Here is a 20,954-nt window from a genome sequence, read left to right as displayed (position 1 = left end):
AAAATGTTAACGATTCGTGACGGTGTAAACAACAAAATAATTATTTATATATCATTTTAATTATCCGGATATACAATTCGATCGGCTACAACACAAAAATAGTTTGGAAAATATAGAATATTAATCACGTGCTGACACTTTTTGGGGACACGTTTAATTACAAACGTGCATACAGCTTAAATATCCATTATATTAGGGGTGACCTTTGTGTTAACGAGCTAAAAACTAATCATAGTTAAAAAAATAACCATTTTTTTACTATTTATGATGAGAGAAAACCATAATTATATACCAAAAATAGAAAAATAATTGAATAGGGTGTCAAGTAAGGAAACTAAAAGCAAAAATAAAGTTCTATGTTTTTCTCTTCTTCTATGATTAGTACTTTTTCTTATAAACTAGGTCTAGATTTGACGATCATAAAAAGTCTTTGAATTATGATGAATTATTCATGTGATGATAGAAAAAGCCACCAAGTTTTAAATGTATAGATCGATGGATGATTATCAGATATTTTTAAATATGTTGGATTATAGGATTCAAAATTCTTTCTTCTGACTATTAAAGGTCGAATGTCAACCTTAGAAACCAGGTTTTCTTTCCAGGTTTTCCTTCTTTTTATTCAATAATTTAATTAAATAAAAAAAATTATATTATATCAGCATTTGCTTAGATTTGTATTTTTATTTATTCGTTAAATATGTTAATCAATTTGCGATCTTTGATAGTGCTACATATGTTTTAATTATCAAAACCCTCGCATTATTTAGAGACCATATCATTGACAAACAATAATCACCTTCAGGAAACGGCAAAACTTTAGTAAGATGATTATTTAAAAACTGAATATTGAGTTTCTCCAATATAATGTCATGCTGTTGAGATAAAGAAATGATCTTAAGAAAATATAAATTTATAGTTAGCCTAGCGTTTATTTACACTTACATTAAAGGGACATGAGTGATTTATATTGGTAAATGGTAGATATAAATCGCCAAAATACTTTGCTATGGGATTTTGATCGGGATTTTCCAAGTATCTACAACCATCGACTGTATAATTGTAAAGGAATGGCTTATAACCATTATATCGTTTGAGTAATGCAATGTTTACCTGCAAAAGCTTAATTATTATTTGGTCTAGAGTTGAAAGATTCTTGCCTACCTTGGTAGTTGTTATTGGCAGTTGATTCATTTTTACTTTAAGGGAAATATATTTGTAAGTTCGATTCACAGCTTTAATGTAACAATATTCAAATTCCGCAACACTTTTATCTAAGGTTTTGCACTGTATATTCGTAAACTCAGTCAATGAACTGATCTGAAGTATTAGATTTTATTGTAATATTATTAATAAAATACATGTTAAGTTTAGCAACTTGCCTGGACTACATAACTTCCCAATAATATAAGCCAAGTGATTTCAAAATTGGCGAACATTTTAGTTCAACTTGAAATAGTTAACTAAATTCCCTTGCAAATAATACGGAGTTTATACGTTCCATAAAAATGATTTATTGAATCGATATTGAAATAAATGAATATAATTAAAAACTAATGCAAATTTAATGGATTTGGTACTAACGACTTTCAAAAGCCCGTCACGGCTAATTTATTGTCGCCACAAAAACATTTCAAAAATATGTAAATATTTTTTTATTTATTTTATTTTAAATAAATGTAAATTTATTTACAAATCACGAAAAGGTTAGAATGCCAAATAGAAGTATATGAAAAAAAAAATAAGAAGAACTTGGCCTTAAAACAATGTTTGAAATTTCCGAAACTTTTATTCCAGTCATCATTTCGAATTTTTTGTTGAGTCAATATAAAACACAATAATCGACGTAATTGCCAAAACACAAGCCAACGACTCGTGGCGATTTCTGTTCAGCAACCCAATTGGTAATAAAACTATTAAAGTATTTTTTAAATTTTGACCTGTATCTGTATCTGTACCTGTATTCTGTATGATTGTCAACATTTGATCTTTTCGGATCGACCAATTATGTATATTAAAATTATAAAAATATTTACAATATGGGACTCAATCGTTCGCTTCATCAAGCCATTACATTTTAGGGAATTCTTCACATAATTTAACAATGTGAACTACACAAACAGTGAGACCAATATGGCCAACCAAAAGGAATAGCTTCATTTTGTTGCGGTTTTGCCTTCCCACTGTATGGCGAAAAGCATAAAACTTGCTGTAGTATTTTTTTCTTCTTTGGTCGTTTGGCGGGAGTGGCGAAAGGGCGGTATACTATTTTTAATGTACTCTCTGACATTGCCCGACATGGCCAGAAAACAAGCAAATGAAACTCAAGTGCATGTTGCGCTGGCCAAGTGGCACAGAAAAACGAGAAAAAAAAAGTAGTAACAGAAACAACAACTGTAAAATAAGAATGAAATAAAGCAGGCAAAACAAGAAGAACAAGAATCATATACACAAGCTAAGCGGGGAAGCGGTGCAAAAGCGCGGAACAAGCTTGAAAATTTTTTAATAAACTTGCCGGACCGGCACAGGCGGACGCCATTTTGGTAGCCTACTCTCTCGCTCTGTCTCGCTCTCTCTTTTCCTCTGGGCGCAACGACAATCCCAGCCTGGCCAAGCCATTGTGGTAGGCTAGCTGCGTTGTTGTATTTGAGTATTTGCCTGGAATTGTTGCAAAACGGCCAACGTCTACAACTTTGGTAGCCAAGTGGCCGCGGATACCCCTCCAACTCTGTTGGCTTTCACTGCATAATGAGCCAACGGAAAGTCAACAACAAAGTCAAGTCAGTGGGCAATGGGCAGTGTGCAGTTCATAAAAAACTAGTAAGGGAGGGAGGGGGAGTGGTGGAAAAGTTCCAAATGCATTGCAAAATGAAACAACTTTTAGCCAACAACTTTTGTTCGATGTAAATTTTTACCAGCTGAAAATATGAAGTCTATCCGGGTTTGAGTTAGTTGTCCAGGCTGGATTTCACCCACCTACACGACACGTCTCCTGAAACTCTATTAGCCCGTTGAGACCTAAGATGACACCAACGCACACATACATACATATTCTTCTACACCGACAAGTGCGAGTGCACGCAGACTTCCCCCACATGAAAAACTATAGCATACTTATATGCGCCGCAAAGCCAAATGCTTTGTAACTTGGTGCTCCTACGTGCTATACCTATTGCTATGAAAATCCAAAACAACAACAACAACAGCACTTACAGCAACTGGAATAACAAAATACATTTTTAAAATACTTGCTCACATTTTCACAAAATGACAACAAACGGCGCCAAGTTTAGCAGCTTCGCGGCGTTGGTCGCTGTAAAATGCAAAACCCAAGCGTTTTTGTTGTTACCAGCTGACTGGATGGCTAGATGGCTGCCGTAGCTGGCTTTTGGCATCACATTTTTTGAATATTTGTTGTAGCCGTAACACGTGACATGTGTGTGTGTGTGTGTGTGTGTGTGTTTGTGTTTGTGTGTAAGTGCCATTAGTTCCTTAGTCATGTGCCGGCTGCAGCAAAACTCACGTGCGGTGTTTGTTGCTTGCCAAAAACTTTGCCGCAAAAGAGTCGCTGGCGACTTTTAAAAATATATAAACCTTTAGTTATACTTCTGCTTAAATTGTGAAATACTTTTGATCCTACAATATAATTTTCTGCGCACATTGAATTGGAATATCTTTAACTACATTTTAATCAGTTTTGTAAACCCGTTAATATCACATTCTTTGTATTAATTAACGATTATTGAAATTATTAAAATATTTGTTAAATATATTAAATATTATATGCAACATTTTGCGAACTTTTATCTCTTGTATTTGCCAAGGGCTTGAAAACCAATTGGTATCATTTTCTGGCATCCTGAGGCTCATTAAATTTCTATAAGCTTTATTGATTTTTAACAAGCTAAAATGGCCGCAGCATCAATTTACAAAAATTAATTAACGCAGCTTCAGAATCATGTAATTAATTTACATCAATTTAAGAATTAAAGCAAGCCAAAGAGTTTAAAAATGTGTGAAAAGAAGAAAAAATGGAATCACAAACTCAAATTACTTCGGCAGACAGTGGCTTTAATAAGTTGATCCTGCATTAATATTTATGCATAAAGAACATAAAAAGAAAAGTAAAATACGTGTCCCTTTCCATAATTTAGAAAACAAACCCCCAAGGATTGCATTTCCTATAATTGCGCAATTTTCAAATAAAAAACAACTATTATTATCGGAATATTGACTTTTAAAAATAAAAGTTGATTCAAATTTTAAATAATAAAAAAAGGTATATAAAAAAAGTTAATATCTTAAGACAAAATACATAGACATATAAAATTTCCATGAATTTAAAAAAAAAAACAGTATTCATTTTCTATAAAACAGAAAAATTTGTGTTGTCTATAACATGGTCTCAACGTCTGCCACTGCAACGACTTGTGGCACCACAATTCGCAGCAGTTGCAACAACAACATGACATGGCCACATAACAAAGCATTAACATCAACTCAGCTGTCAAGTGCAACTATACGACGGGACCAGGCATGTGCAGCTGTGTCACTGCCACTGACTGATAAGTGCAGCCAGTTGCAATATGTAACCCAATTTCCCATTCTGGCTCTTAGCTACACTGTGTGTGTGGCTGGGGCTCGAATCCGGAATGGGACCTTTGCCATGGTCTGAACGCAGCTTTAAAACAAATGAAATCGATAAGAAACTAAGCGGCTTGCAAGTTTCCAATTGTTCGTTTTTGGTTTCCAAGACAATGAAGAAAAAAGTACGACAATTTATTTAGCGCAAAAAACTGTGCAGTGCAGTAACTATTTTCCTTTACCAAAATTTATTGCATTGCCATTTTAATTGCATGTCACAAAGAAACAAATAGAATTAAAGAAATTAAAACTGAAGATATTTGATTTGATTATAAATAATTAAACATTTACTTATTGTTAACCAAACTATTGAATTAAATTCAATCTCTTTCTCATCAAAATGTGAGTGAAATATTAACAATTTTTTTTATTTATTTATTTAAATTTAATATTTGGTGTGCATGCCGTTTTAATGAATATACTTTGAGCCAAATATTGAAAATTCATTAACACGCTTTCGTTTAATGGAATTTATATATAAAAAAATTACGTTAAAATATTAAACATGTCTGTGGAAAAAAAATTTGCATGCTCGGCATTTTAATTTCTTACCGCTTACTTGCATGCCAATTAAAAAAGATTTTGTGTAAGGCGTTAAACCAATAATTTATAAAATCATTTGCTTTCCATTTCTATAGACTTTAAAAAAAAAAGTTGATTACAAACAAAGATGTATGTTTCTACAAATGCAGCAAAAAAGTAGTAGCAAAAAAACTCAAAGGTCATTCATAAATACACAATGATTTAACTAGATGCATTGTTTAGCCTAAAGCAAATTAATTGATTTACTTTATTTAAGTATCCCTAAAGACAAATCCGGAACGATAAATAAAATATATTGCCAAAAAAAAATAAATAGAAAATTTGTATTTTGTGTTCTTTTAAATTTATGTATACATATGACAACAAAAGGTTACTCAACATTTGCGCAATAAATTCAAATTTAAAATTAAACCATATAACAATATATGTGCCTCTTTCCTCTGGCATACATACATTTATATCACTATGATCAACAATAGTCTTTAGTCATTCACTATTATTTTAGATGGACAAATAATAAATTAAAACTTTAAAACCTTAGCCTATGCTGATTCTAGTACTAATCGTAACTAATGAGTAATTAATCACGCCAAATGTGAATGAACTTCTATAGACAAAAAATAACCAATGAAATAATTTAATTTGTTAAGTATATTTTATAATTTTCACTAGTTCTGCAAATAATTTAATTTGTTAAGTGTAGTTTATAGTTTTCACTAGTTCTGCAAATAATTTAATTTGTTAAGCAATTAAACTGGCCATTTTTGTGGTTTTATTGAGTAATATTTAATTTGTTAAGCAATTAAACTGGCCATTTTTGTGGTTTTATTGAGTAATACTAAATATACATAACATTTACAGAATTATAGCATCGTTTATCCTTCTATAAACGTTAACAGACTGCTGTTAATATCTCTACACTCTGTTAAATATGTGTACAGTGGCTACAAAGCGACAAAATTGGTGGAAGGCTAAAGGACACCGGTTCACCGGATCTTTCTCTTTTCCTCTTAGGTGCTGTTTTTTGAAAGAGATGAACAAAAGTATAAAAGGCGCGCCCATTCGGATTCTGTATTGTCTACCACTCTCTTTCTCTCTCTCTCTCTCTGTCATCTCTTGCTCTTCGATTGGCATTCGGCACTTTTAAAACACGATGTTGGACGGAAACGAAGCTGCTGCGGCGGCATCCGGAGCAGAACTCTCAGCCGGCAACTCAAGTTTGGAGCATCATAGAGTTACCTACTGGCTCTTACAGCAACGGCATCCGGGGCATGCAGCAATAGTCAGTTAGATGGCAACTTTTGTGTGGCACGGTACAGAGAGCGGTGCGGTGTGGTGCGGTCCGTTGCGATGTGGTACGCTCGATGACAAAAACGACGAAAGCGACTAGCCTATACTTAGTCGTTGGCAAATAAATAAAACCAAAATAATAGACAAATATATATACATATAACGTGTCTCTGTGTCTCTGTTATGTATGTGTGTCAAATTATGCATTTATGCAAATTAAGCTATGGATAGAAAAAAAACAACAACAATAACGCACAGCCATCAACAACAAACTGTCTGTTGCTGATGCACAAAACTCGTAAATATTTAAAATCCAGCCACCGAGTGCTCAATGTAGATTTTAGAGACTCTGATTAAGTGTGTTTGTATGCCTCTCCATGCGTGCGTGTGTGTGTGCGAGTGTGTGTGTGTGTTTGTATGTGCAGGAGTGTGTCATTTAAGTCAGTGAATGAAATGTTTGTTAATTATGTATGTGTATACATTACATTGCCATTAAGTAATTAACTTAGCTCAACTGCTTCAGTGTGGGGGTTGTAGATATATATTGCTTTGTTTCCCAGCCGGTCGATTGGGGGCGCACATGGCGTATGAGCAATGTGAATGCAAAGCAAATTGCGTACAAATTGATATGCCAAACAAAATCAAGACGCATTTGGCACATTAACTCTTTGCCCTTAAGACACAAATTCCTTATGTGTGTCAAATCAAACAAGATATATACATATCGAGACATATCGTTACTTAATTAGAAGATACAAAGCAAATTGTTATTAGTTATTATTGTCGGATAACAAATTGAAACTAGCATATCTGAATAATGCATTTTTGCAATTATGTGATAGATTTTTTCATTTTGATTGGCATTGATTACATATATACAAAACTAATTTGTTTTTTTCCAAAGAAAATTCATTCTTTTGCACAGACGAAATTGTTTTACAATTTATCACAGTATGTAAGGCGAAGACAACAAAATACTTGGAAAATTATTTTATGTATGAAATGAAATTTAACTTCACATTAATTTTGTATATATTCATGATATATTCTGTGTGTAAGTTCGTTATCTGAAAACAAATAGCTCATTAAAAATTACATTATACCCCAATGGACCACATCATTATAAACTACTAAATGAGCTTATGATAAAATTCAATCCTAGACCCACATTTAAGTTTTAGGTAGGAGCGACTCCTGCTTAATTCATTTAAAAGAATATAAAGAACTCAAATATCAATCTTCATACTTAATTTCATTTTGTTGAACAATCTTTTTACCTAGACATCTTATAAATAAAACCTTTAAACACACATTATACATATAATAGCGGTTATTAAGCGAATAAAATATATTATTATATGGCCATAGTCTTCATTTTAACATTCAATGTAACTAACTAATTGTAGCTTATTCAGAATTTAAAAAGAATATAAAGTTTTAAAGTCATAGCAATTCTAAAATGTTTTCAGTGATCATTAAAAGTAACTAAAAATTTGCTACAACTTGAAACTGCCATATTAAGTCAAAGCGAAGTTCCCCGCTGTCACAGTTGACCTTTTCCCCTCTACTTGGCCACAGACTGTTATTAAAAATAAAATGCTTTTGCCGTAAGAAAACTTTACCACGGTAATTTTAATAAACGCGTCAATGAAACCAAAACAATGACGACAGCATGAACATGAGTTGCGGGTGCTTTGGCTGAAAGGGAAGCTGGACTCGAGGGAGTGCACAAAAAAGAAACCACAATTTGATTAGAGCATTAAAGGACTTTGCGCCACAAAGCCCGAAGCGCCATGTCGGGGGCATCAGTGTGGAACTTGGCCTGGCCAAATGAATGTTGGCCATGTTGGTTAGACAAAGTTGTCGCAACTTACCGACTGACTGTTGTTGTAATTTTCTATCTCCTTTTTTTTTTTGCTTTACGTTGTTATTGTTGTTGCTGGTGTTATATTTTGTTTTTTTATTTTTTGTGATGCTAACAATCGAAATTGTAAAACTGTCAACGTTTAAATAACGTTGACAATGACAATAAACAAATGCAATGGCTAAGCAGAACGAAAGAGAAACAAAAAACCAACAAAAATTACACAAAATATTGTAAAAATGTCGGAGGAAAACTTTTTCTGAAATGCAGACACGTGCGGGATGAGGGCAAGAAAAGTTTTGAAATTTAATAACCTTAAAACAAAGTATAACATTGCCCCACCTCCGTCGATCATCCACAAGCCAAGAATCCATCATTATTTTTTTCTTCTAGCTCATTGCCCTGTTGACCTGTCAATGGCATTTATCGATATCGTAACTATATTCAAACATAATCATAAAGCAAACGACCAAGCTCAAGCCCAAGTAAAAGTTACATGTAAGAAGTTTGGACTAATAGAAAATATAGATGGGCATTGAGCTCCTCGGGCAACATAAAAAAACACAACGTTAAAGAAAAACAAGGAAAACCCAAAAAAGAAGAAAAAAAAAATCAACAGCAAAAAGAGAGAGCAAAGTTTTACTTTGGTGCGGCAAAAACCGTTGGAAGGAACTTTAAAAGGCGTCTCTTTACCATGGACTATGGCAATTGGCTGCTGCAGCTGGTCGTGCACATGCTGTTGGGTAAGTTAAAGCCCTTTTGTCTGCCACGCCCATAATAATAATGAAAATATTTGAAACTTTTTATTTTATTGCCTTTTGCTTTTAATCCTTTCCGTGCGGCCGCAACCTTTTTTACGACAAAGTCGACAATGTTGGCAACTTTTGCGGTTGCCTTTGCCTCACACCATGAAAAGTCATTTAGGCATTTCCGTTTCCGCTTTGCGCTTTTGTGCACTTCCCATCCCTTTTGGCAACCTTTCCCTCTCTATCTAGGCATTTGCCTGGATGTGACCCTATAACCAGTGGCTTGTAGTATATGTGACCCGAAACTCTCTACTCGAAATTAGCATAGCAATAAATGTGTTCCTTTTGTTGCTGTTGCTGCTCTTTGTTGGTTTGTTTGGGTGTCGCCTACATCTGACTGACCTCGACCGCATAAATTTATGTAAATTTTATGCCAGAAATAATTGTTTTTTAAATACACTTTTCATTATTGCCCAATGAAAGGTAAAGGGAATCAACCAAAAACCATGCAGACAAATAAAAAGTACAATTTGAAATAATTGAAATTAGTTTTTTTATGTGTCTGCATTTTTAAATGACAAAGAAAATGTAAATATATCTAGAAAATGTTTGGTTTTTTATTATCCAAGTTCATTGTCTTCTTGTTGTTTCACGGTACGTATGAGTAATAAAAGCAGTTCTCAATTCAGCCATAGTTGAAATAAAATAAAGCCAATCAAAAAATAAGTTATTGTTTGCTAGTTATAGACTTATATTCTAGTTTCATTTTTATTGGCTTTTATTTGCTCAAAACTTCAAAAAATTCAATTGTAAGAGAATTGAAATCAAAATGTTTTTCTAGATATTTTAAAATTAGATATCTAATAACAGTATAATTCAAAATCGATGATCCATATCATATTCGAAGTATAACTATTTTATATAAACATAAATTGTGCATTGTTACTTTCTGAATGATGAATGTGTTAAGATTTTGATGTAAAATGACATATATAAAGCAAAAGGAACAGACAATTGTCAGACTAATGCTCGACTCTTTGAGCGGAAAAAGAAATTTGCATAAACCAAACATAAATGTGACAATTCCATTTCCAGAGTAGGCCTTAAAGGATTTGCGATGCGCTATATATTATTTGCTCTCTTCTAAAATTTATAGACGTCTTCAAAAATTCACTGGCAACAGACTCTGGGCACAGTCAGGGCAATTGCTGTGCTAAAAAAATAAATATTTGGCTACAACTCACAAACCAACAAACGGGGGCAAGTATCTCAGTAGCAGGTTAGCCTTGCTTCTCCTTCTCTTTCACTTCTTTCGTTCAGTTCAAGTGCCATAAAGTTTGTTTAAACAAATTGCCGATTTTATAAGTGTCTTCAATTTTAGTAAGTGTGCGTTATGTGCTCTCCAAGGAACACTAGCAGAGTCCTCTTTAACTAAAGGATGTGGCTGAGTAAATTATGTGTCTCTACCATATTTGCACATATGAAAATTACTCTTGTTCGAGAAGAACATTGTAAGGAGCAGCAAGAAAACAAGAAAAAGGGGGTTTTGTGTGGAAATGGGACTTCGACAAACTTCTAGTTCATTGGGGGACAGAACAAAATCGAAAGCGTATGGCAAGAGTTTGCCACTGTCATATGGGCTGGTAAACTGACACTAATGTGATGGCTCAGGCTCAGGATAAAAGCTAAAGTTAAAGACAAAGTCTCTTGCAAAGTAAGCCAAAGTCGATGCGGCAAATCAAGTTTAAACTTTTCAGCGTTTGCATAGTTTTTGCTTCCGCATTTTGCTTCAACATTCAGTTTTTAGCTGCATACCAAATGGGATTTAAACAATAGCAAAAACAACACCAGCAACATCACCCACAACAACAACAATAACAATCCCAACAACAATAGAGACAGCTGAAGAATCTCAGACCAGTTCAGCATAGTTGGCCGCCATCTTTTGCCATTTTTAGCCTGTCCCACTCTCGTGTTGCTCGTTTTGTGTGCCATTTAGCTGCTCAATTTTTTCCTATTTTTTTTTTTTTTTGTTTTTTTCCTTTGTTGCTTTGGTTGTTTTTGCTGGATGCTGCGCTTTGCCGAGATTAGCATCTTTATTTGTGTTTGTTTGCCACAGCGCAGCTAACGCAACTTGCCCCCAAAAACGAAACCAAAACAAACTCCAAACCAAACCCATACCCAAAACCAAACTAAACCAAATCCAAACCCAAACTCAATCCAAACAAACAGTCGCCCGGACTTCTAGGCACGGTTGTCGTTGGCCCCCGCATTTATATGCAAATTATAGACGGTTGGACGTTGATTTTTTCTTTATTTTCCGTTTTTCTTCGCATTCTCTTTTCTTTTCCTCATTCTCGGACCAGATTTGTCTGCTGTGGCATTTATCGTGAGAGCCAAATGTTTAAAGCGGATTTAAATTGAACAAGAAAATAACGAAAATACAGACAAGGGCCAGTTTGGCAAATTTGTGTCTATAGCCTGCCCCTTACATACATACATACATAGTTTAAAAAAAAAAACCTACTAAACTTATGGAATAGATAAAGTTGGCAACTAGGATAACAAAAGATTATGCCAGCCAAGTTAAATTCTACATTAGAGCCTTGTGGCAAGGCTTCTGTTTAAACATAGCAACAAAAAAGACATCGTAATATTCGCATTTGCGCTTCTTATTAGCTAAAGACATTTGTCCCCTAATAGGTAGGCAACACTTATTGTATGCACTGCTTATCAAGTAGTTTCTGGAGGGAAAGATATCTTTCTTTACAATTTTATGTTAACTATTGCAAGCAGTGCATCTTTATAATTTGTTTCCATGTTTTTATGTTCATTCTTTATTCTTACATTATTATGTAAGGACAAGTAATTATGTAATAGAAAAAAATCAATTCTACAAATAGTGTTCAATATTTTTCGTAAATAGGGGCTGATGTTGATGGAGTTAAAGGCAACAGCAAAAATATCTGCAATATAATATTCCTTAAGAACTGATGTTAATTTAACATTAAAACAAAAAACTTGAGTCAAAAATTGAAGAGAATAATTTATTATAAATGTAACCAACATTGTAGAATTTCATTATTAGGACTATTACAATCATAGAAATACTTTTTTAGCTATTTCTTTGCTTCAACCGTCATGTAACTGTTTTGATATTGTGTTTTTTTTTTTATCTAATTTCACTTGTTCGTTAATCTATTGCGAGTTCGTTAAACTTCAAATCAGACTACTCTTGCTTTTGCCCTTGACCCGGCTGAGTTTCTTTGGCTTTCATTACGTATTGCGAAGACGCTGCTGTTACGCCGACTTCATTGTTTGGACGGTTTTTAGAAACCACAAGCGAACAGCTGCGCAACAATCAGACAAGCAAACAGATAGACAGACCGACAGACAGACAGACATACTTAGAGTCAGACAAAAGGAAAAAACGACTGACAAACCAACTACACGTACAACAACCAATTCATGTATTACCGTTGGTGTTCTGTTTGTTAGGCAGCAAAGTTCACTCAAGTGCGTTGATTGCCAAGTAAAAGGAAAAAAAATCCAGAATGGCAAAAAGAAACCAAAAGTTTTGTATGCTGTATTTTATGTACTTGTTTTTTTTTTATATTATTTGCATAGCTGTATAGACGTATATGTATATGTTTACAAAGACATGCCATATACACACACACACACACACACACACAGAGACAAACAAATATATTTGCAGGTGAAGTTTTCCATTTGCTTTGGCTCACTCCTTTCTGTTGTTTGGTACTTACTGTCGTCAGGCCTTGTCATTAAGCTGCGGTTACCGCTGCCATTTGCAAATGTGTTTGCCATTGTTGTTACTGAAGTTCTTGTTGTTGTTGTTGTTGTTGTTATTGTAGTTTACTGTTGTTGGTCGACAGCTTTGACATGCTTCAAAAGACTCCATGTCAGAGTCAGAATCAAAGCCCTCTAGGCACTCGGTACTCTTGTTTGTTTGTCTATTGAAACTTTAAACAAGTTTGCAGTTTACAGTTTGTCTGTCATCCTGTTTTCCCACTGACAATGCCACTGACGATGCACACAAATGCCATGAGCTCTCTCTTCTTTGTCGCTTCTATGCTTGTATATGTGTTGCAGCGCTATAAGTTCGACTTGTTTGCAATTCCATTGCTGTTGCAAGGTAATCAAAATGCGCCTAAGCTGTCACAAATTTAAACGGCACAAAAGAAATAAAAACTAAATAACATGGGAGGAGACTGTGTGAAATAAAAAAAAAAAGTAGAAAGTTACTGCTCCTGGGCAAATATTACTTTTGACATAGTCTTTCCCCTCTAAGTTATTTCAACTGTAAAGTGCAACAAATTAAATTCACGACCGTTTTGCTTGTTGCCGCCGTTTGGCGGCGCTGGTTACCTAATGCGATTTACTAAATTTATGCACAAGTTGTTGCCCCGGCCGGAGCTGTTGCCTGGCATGCTTAAATTTTTTGTTTTGCCTGCTTATCATGCAGTAGTAGTACTACTTCAAGTGCAACCAAGATTATGGAAATTTTAGTGCGCAACTTTGCAGTGTGGAAGGAGCAAAAGCACGAATGGCAGTCGGCATTTAGTAACAACAACAACAGCAAAAAACTTAACCAACGACAACAACAGCAACCACAGCAGAAGCAAACTCATTGCAGCTAATGATATTAACCATTTTTTTCCGGCATTTCCGTTTTTCGTCTTGCATTTTGTCTGTGTGTTTGCACTTAAAAACGTTCAGCAAATTGTAAAAACCCAAGCGAGCGGTTTTTTTTTTTCTCTCACTTTCTGTTCATTTTGTTTTTTCCCTTGTTTCTGGATGAAACGTTTAGCAATTGTTGCATGGGTAGCTTGATAAGTACATTAGGCACAAGATATTCTCAAGCCTCAATAAAATCATATCAATTTTAAAAGGGTTAACAAACTTCAAATCCTTTGAATGAAAGAATATGAGAAATGCTAGTCAATCATTTTTAAAGCTAACCCCTATAGACAATTAAAATCGTCTCATCGCAGATTAGAAATATGCGATAATAATTTACACTTATTCATCTTGTTTCATTTCATTATATAAAATGAAACATTTTTAGCTAGTTTTTGCACAACCCTCGTGGCACTTTTCTTTTTCAAATTTTCTTGTTTCTTATTTCAATGTTGAACATTTTTACAAGTTCATTCAATTAGCAGTTCTACTTCTCTTTTTGTGCTCTAATTGTTCTTTTCATTTTTTGCCTAGTTTTTTTTCCATTTATATTAAAATTAAACGGCTTTAAATATAACATTGAAATAATTGCATTTTAAATCGAATTTTCAATGACAATTGCATTAGTTTGTAGGCAGGCAAAGTAATTTAAATTATTCAATTTATAATATATATAGGAATTTCGTTTATTGCAGAGAAACTTGTAATCTTAAAACTAAATGAATTAATTAGCTGTAATTTAATTTTTGTAGGCAAACATCTGCCGAGTCCTTTCACATATTTGTATCCTGAAGAAAAAACAAAACATTTTAACCACTGAAGTATTAAAGCCTTTTACTATTGGGCAATTATCATTGGAAAAAATAATATCAATTTGTTGGTAATTCTTGAATACACACTCTCTATATATATATGCATATTTGTATACTATATATAAATATAAATGTTTGCCTGCATTTAAATGTACCAACCGATGCGATTTTAAGAGTTTTTATTTTGAAACCATGCTACCCGTTTTATAATCTCAGAGATGTGGCAGCAGAAACGTACCGAATTGAAAGCAAAACTGCAAATGCAAAATATTTTATACATTTCATTTTACCTCATTTTTTTTTGTGACATTTTTCATCATTTTATCTGATATTTTTTTTTTATCAATGTTGCTTTCACCCTTACTCACTTGCCATATAACGTTCATTTTGTCTCCTTCTCTTGGCAGCTATGCGGCGCATTCAGTGTCTCCTTGTGACTGACATCAATGTGCCACAAATTGTTGATTTTCGTGATAACGTGACATTATCCTGCAGCTATGACATAAGTGGTCACACGTTAAATTCGGTTAAGTGGTACAAAAACGAAATGGAGTTTTTTAGGTAAGTACACAGCATGAATTCTACTTTGCGAGTGTGTGTGTGTGTGTGTCTGTGTATATGTGTGGTCTTTTACGCCCCTCGCTTCCACCCATCTGTCTGTCTGTCTGTCTGTCTGTTTGTCTGTCTGACTGTGTGGGCACATAATTTATGATATTTTTATTTCAGTTCGCATCTGTCGAACGCATGAAAAATCTGTGCCATGGTCATGGTGTGGCCACCAAAAAGGGGGGTAAAGTTAAAGGATAAATGGAATGGGGTAGTTATGTAAGCTTTGCCCACATAAATATGCTCATTGTCAGGCCGGGACGTCTGTTGCGACTTTCTTGGTCAATTAATTATGAAATAAATTAATTTGTGTGCCATGGCAAATTAATTTAAATGTGCCATAAAAAAAAAACTCAAATCACTTTCTTTGGGTCTCGTTCTTTCTGGCAATATTGTTCTGGGTAGTAACCTTGTAACTATCAAGTATTTTTAATGCATTTTCCTCAACATGAAATGTCCAGTTTTATCAACAAGATAGTTTCAAATCATTTAATACCCTAATAAGAAAAAAGTGAATTTACGTTTTGTTAAGAAAGTAAATATAAATAGAAAGTACGAATATCGTACTAGACATTATCTATCTAGATGTTGAAAACCCTAAAGTAGTTAGGAAAATGAAAACTTATATATGTGAAAAGGGGATTGATAATATATATATCTCTAGCCTGCTTATATATGAATTTAATAAAGTTTATAGAGGTCGGTATAAAAATATCTCTACTTATTGTAAGTTCATCTAGAGAAAGAATTGTAACAAAATTCTAGAAATGTTTGCATTCACTTTAAGTATCACTTTGAACTGTTTTTGTTAAAACGATATTAAGCAAAAGGTATAACAGCTTCGGATTGCTGATATATTTTAGTTCATCATTCATATGTATATAAATTTTTAGTCTACATATAAATAAGTATGTGTGAATGTGGCTAAAGGAATACAACTTCAGTATAATGAAAAATCTCAAGTGACTGCTTCGCGTTTTGCTTAATTAAAAATGAGCAGTACATAGATATGCACACACACACACACTCCCAGAATTTCCATACTTAAGAGTAAAATGAAAGAAGGCGAAAAACCCATGCCCTATGGGGAAGAAGTAAAAGTTTTAATTAGACAGCAGCACGTAAAAGTCAACTAAAAGCAAATTGCAATTTGACTTGAACTTGCAATGCAAATGAAAGTAAATAAATATATAACTTTAAGTAGACAACAACAGCAAAAACAAAAAATAATAATAAGCAAGAGTTTTAACTTTAGGACAGTCAAAGGACAATAATTAGTTTTTATTTCATTCTGAACTCAAAACTTATATCGTTATGATCGTTCTAAAATATATCACAATATGAAAATCATATAAGTAGAAGCGGCTTTGATAATTTAAGTACTTATGCTTATAAAAGTTGAAATATTTTTTAGATTTAACTTCAAATGAATGACAATTTTTAGCAGACTGTTACGGCCTTAGGATTCCATCTTATCAAAGAGTTTACTTAACTCTACCAGAACTTCGTGTATCAATAGACATTCCTTTAAACACAATTTAATTCTTTTTTTGTAACTTCCCATCGTGCTTAGCCGCCATCTATAAACATCTAGAGAAAGGGCCCGCAAATCCCTTGTAGCAAATGTTTGTGTTGCTTATCAAATTTGCTGATTTGCTGCCACAGTTGTTGGCTGCCCTAAGCCGCAAATAATGCCTAACTGTCCGACCTCATCCGATTGCCTCACTCTTGGCCATTTTCTAGCCTAAACATCTATTAACAAATAGGGCACACAAAGCGACTTATCAACACTAGCGCAGAGCCTGGTTGTTGTCGAGGACTAAGAGGGACAGCCATTTTATTTATATGTGTGCCTAGACGTGTGTGTGTGTGTGTATGGACAAGTTTCCACTCGAACACTCTAGTAGTCGATTTCTTTTTTTACATGTTTTCAAGTATTTGAGGGATTAATGAGCATCAATTCGGCACACACACACAAAATTAAAGGGATGTTAACCACCCATCGCTCAGCCATCGCCTACTATTGGCAATCAGTTAAAATTGTGTGCATCTAAGCCACTTGTCTGAAACGAAAAATCTCCGTTTCCTGGCCTACTATCACTACCACTACTACTTCTCGTAACGCTGAGGTCTTGAAAGCTTTTAAACCAACAGAAGAATGAAAACTGAATTAGAAAACAGACAATTTCCCATTTGGCGCAATTTGCGGCCACTTTGTTGCCTCCTGTTATCTTTCTTTTACTCACATTTTTATCACGTTCTCTCTATCGCTAGATACTCACCACTAATGCAGCCCGTTTACATGAGCTTCCCCGTACAGGGCGTCCAATTGATCGATGATGGCAACGAATGCAATGAATCCTCTTGTCGTGTGGAGCTTAATTTATTGGGCATCAAATCGTCGGGTGTCTACAGGTGCGAAGTGTCCGGCGATGCGCCACATTTCAAGCTAACAGCCCGTGCTGCCAACATGAGCGTTGAAGGTAAGTCTTCCGAAATCTGAGATAATGAGTAATATAATTTCAATTGTTAATCTTAAATTAAAGAAACTGCTTGAACATTGTGTGTGTGTTAGTGTATTGTATGTATGTGAATGCATATATTTTTCCGCTACATGGTGCATTTGAGTATATATGTATGTATGTATTCCCATGCTGTTGTTGCCCTGCAGAGCATAAACAGAGTAAAATGTGTAATTTCCGTGATATTTTAATAGTAAACAACACGAGAGGAAAACTGCAAGAAACATGCAGGAGCCTTTTGCATATATGACGAGCTGGCAAAGTGGCTGCTACTGCTACTGTGCTGAGACCCAAGGATGAGAGTCGGGCAATGGCACACGCACAGGATAAGCAATGCATGCAGCGCAAGCAGCACGGATGTTCCCGCGAATGGAACAGCGAACGTTCATAAAATGTAACCAAGAGATGCATGTGATTCACATCCGCACAGCAAGCCAGCCAACCACACTCACACACACACACACACACACACACACACCGAGAATCGTACACACTGCTACAAGGACGAAGAAATAGCGTACAGGAATGGTGTTTACCTCCTCCACGCCATCGTCTCTATTCCCCTTACCCATCACATACAGCCACATAACCTTCCATCTCCTTTACTCGAGTATATCTCTGTGCGCGCCTCTGTGATTTACGGCAGCACTTTATGCTTAAAAAGGATATCGCTAAAATGAAAAGCTCCGCTGCCGCTGCCACCGCCACCGTCACTGCCATTGCCACTCCCCCACTTCGACCCACTACTACATACATACATACATACGTGTTTCCCATTTTTCCTTGTTTCTGTTTTCGCTTTTACTTTTTACCCCCAAACAGAGGATGTTTCTCTGCATGTGTTTTATGATCATCTATTTTTCCGCTGATATAAAATAAATATCTGTGTGTGTAGAATGTGTGTGTGTATGTGTGTGCGTCTGAATACGTGAAGAGAAATCTTACTTGTTCTCTAGCTAAAATATTTTTAAAAATTTATCAAAAGCAAATAAAGAAGTTGTTAAGTAAGCAACAGCTATCACGAAAACAACAACAAACGAACATCAAAATAAAAACAAAGATTCTCTTAGCATAGTTTTCTTCATAATAGTTTCTAACAAGACGAAGAGAAACTAAATTATTCCAAAATTAAATCACAATCTGCTTCTATTCTTCAACTATATTGAAAATTTAACTTATTTCTCTTTTCATTTTCTCAGCTTTGCCCCAAAATAATCCTCTCATCAGCAGTTTTCATTCAATGTATCACTTCGATGACTTTGTTCAGGCTAACTGCAGCACAGACTTTTCCAGTTTATTTACCAAAATCACATGGTATATCAACGGCGTAAAGGTGAGACCGAAAAATAGATAATTACGTGAATATAATTTCTATAAAAAATGGGTTTTTGTTCATTCATTGGCAGGTATTTCTTATTGATTTACTGCCCAGCATTGAAACCACAATCACAGCCCATGAATACAATTTACGCCGCATTGTATCTCAATTGAATTTCTATGCAAACGATCCACGATTTCACCAATTGCAATTGCAAGAATTAATGATCCAGCGACAACAGCATAAACGCGTCATAACACCACCAAAACTTGGCCTAGAGCTTCGATGTGTGGCCGAAATAGATCGTTACCCGCAATTGCAACGTGAGGCAATTATGTATGCACAACTATTTCGCGATGAAATGGATTTAAAGAATCAAAAACTAATTAACTCCAAATCGGGTAAGACAGAAATGTATAACCAACAATGTGTTTAGATTTGAAAGGTTTTTAAGTCTAGGAAATTTAGTTACACTTTTTGGCTTGATAAGCCTTTAGTTTCTGCTAATTCAAATATAATTTTTGTTTTCGATTTTCAAAAATGTTTACTACTTAGGGAAGAAGAATGTGAATTGTTTAACAAAGACTCTATTCTCTTTGAATTTAAGGAGAGGGGTATTAACTTTGTCTTCCAGACTTGTGCAATATCCATTTAAGTAAATTTAGTTATAACATTTTTGAGAATTACTTTAACTTAATACTGTCAGCTGTCTATCACAGACTTTAAGATTAAAAAAAACAAGAACTTTACAAAAAATGGCAAAACATTTGGACATTTTATCAAAATTTTAGTAAACTCAGGCTGTAAGTAATTATAAATTTAAAAGAATCGCTTGCAATTGAAAATAGGTAAAACATTTTGCACATTGACATATATGTAGGAAAATTAAAAATATATATCATAAATTTTTACGTATACATTTTTGGCAAATTGACTTTAGTCTCAGTATGGCTCATCGGCCTTCACTTTACTTTCCTGTGGCCTTTAATGCACTCGACCACAATTGCAGCGGCCGCTAATTAAAAATAAATACATTTTCAAACAGACTGACAGGCAAACGCGGTCACAATTATATTTGGACAATTTTTAACACAAATAAATAAAAGTGCACTTTGTTTTCTTTCTCTGTCTCTCTGTCTCTCCCTCTCTCTCTCTCTCTCTCTCTCTCTGTCTCTCTTTCTCTCTGGTATTGCAGTGGCCACGCCTGGCATGGCTCTACCAGGATATGGATTGCAATTGCAGCTGCTTCTGCTGCTGGCAGTCGCAACAACCGCAGCGCGACTCTTGATGCCGTTGACATTTCAATACGGTGCACGGAAGTCAGCACGGTATAAAATGACATCAGTTGCCCCAACCGCAGCAACGATGCGCCGTTAGGCTTGACTTAGTGTGTAATGAACTTTTTTTTATTTTATGTACTTTATGTATTTATATGTATTGTATTTTATGTTTGTTAAAACATATATTTTCATTAGCTCTAAGCAAACTGAAATGCACGTGAGAATTTACAAAACCAACCAAAATAAAAAAAATATGAAAAATTATTGTATAAGTATTAACTAATAAATGTCACAGAAATGAATGGAAATGCCTCACTTCCCGAGGCAAGCAAGCAGTGTAAATAGCCTAAAAGTATGCAATAAAAATTACGTAAAATCATCATGCAAAACATTTAGTTTATTTTTCGATTTTATTGAAATTCTTAGCCCAATATTCACAATAACCACAAAAGTACCGTTAAATATGTTGTTGGCTTTTTGTTTTACAATTCCATTTTTTTTTTCTTGTTTTATTTTGTTCTGCTCCTTTGGAGTATGCCAATATACATACATATACATATACATATACATATACATATCTATATGTATGTATGTAAAAGTATATGTGTCTGGGAGTGCCCTCCAG

The 20,954-nt window shown here is 34.5% G+C and overlaps 2 protein-coding genes across 3 annotated transcripts; one reads left to right on the top strand and one right to left on the bottom strand.

The window, feature by feature from the left end:
• Positions 1 to 707: 707 nt before the first annotated feature.
• Positions 708 to 2,160, bottom strand: LOC26529329. Its single transcript, XM_015177476.1, has 4 exons — positions 2,122 to 2,160; positions 1,165 to 1,320; positions 946 to 1,113; positions 708 to 875 (listed from the first exon to the last, which is right to left on the bottom strand). The coding sequence occupies exons 1-4, from the start codon at positions 2,158 to 2,160 to the stop codon at positions 708 to 710; spliced, it is 531 nt and encodes a 176-aa protein (XP_015032962.1).
• Positions 2,161 to 6,464: 4,304 nt separating this feature from the next.
• On the top strand, positions 6,465 to 20,443 carry LOC6647727. Of its 2 annotated transcripts, none has more exons than XM_002070701.4 (7): positions 6,465 to 6,542; positions 8,735 to 9,084; positions 15,011 to 15,164; positions 17,484 to 17,692; positions 18,931 to 19,064; positions 19,138 to 19,450; positions 20,245 to 20,443. In XM_002070701.4, exons 2-7 carry the CDS (start codon positions 9,036 to 9,038, stop codon positions 20,424 to 20,426), a joined length of 1,041 nt encoding a protein of 346 aa, XP_002070737.1. In that variant the 5' UTR covers positions 6,465 to 6,542; positions 8,735 to 9,035; the 3' UTR covers positions 20,427 to 20,443. The 2 variants fall into 2 exon arrangements, with proteins under 2 accessions (XP_002070737.1, XP_046865340.1); XM_047009384.1 differs by lacking the exon at positions 6,465 to 6,542 and adding an exon at positions 6,707 to 6,775.
• Positions 20,444 to 20,954: the final 511 nt, after the last annotated feature.

This window comes from Drosophila willistoni, chromosome 3R (genome assembly GCF_018902025.1).
Source record: "Drosophila willistoni isolate 14030-0811.24 chromosome 3R, UCI_dwil_1.1, whole genome shotgun sequence".
NCBI classification, from domain to species: Eukaryota; Metazoa; Arthropoda; class Insecta; order Diptera; family Drosophilidae; genus Drosophila; species Drosophila willistoni.
The sequence above is the reverse complement of the archived record's forward strand: the minus strand, read 5'-3'. Positions and strand labels throughout refer to the sequence as shown.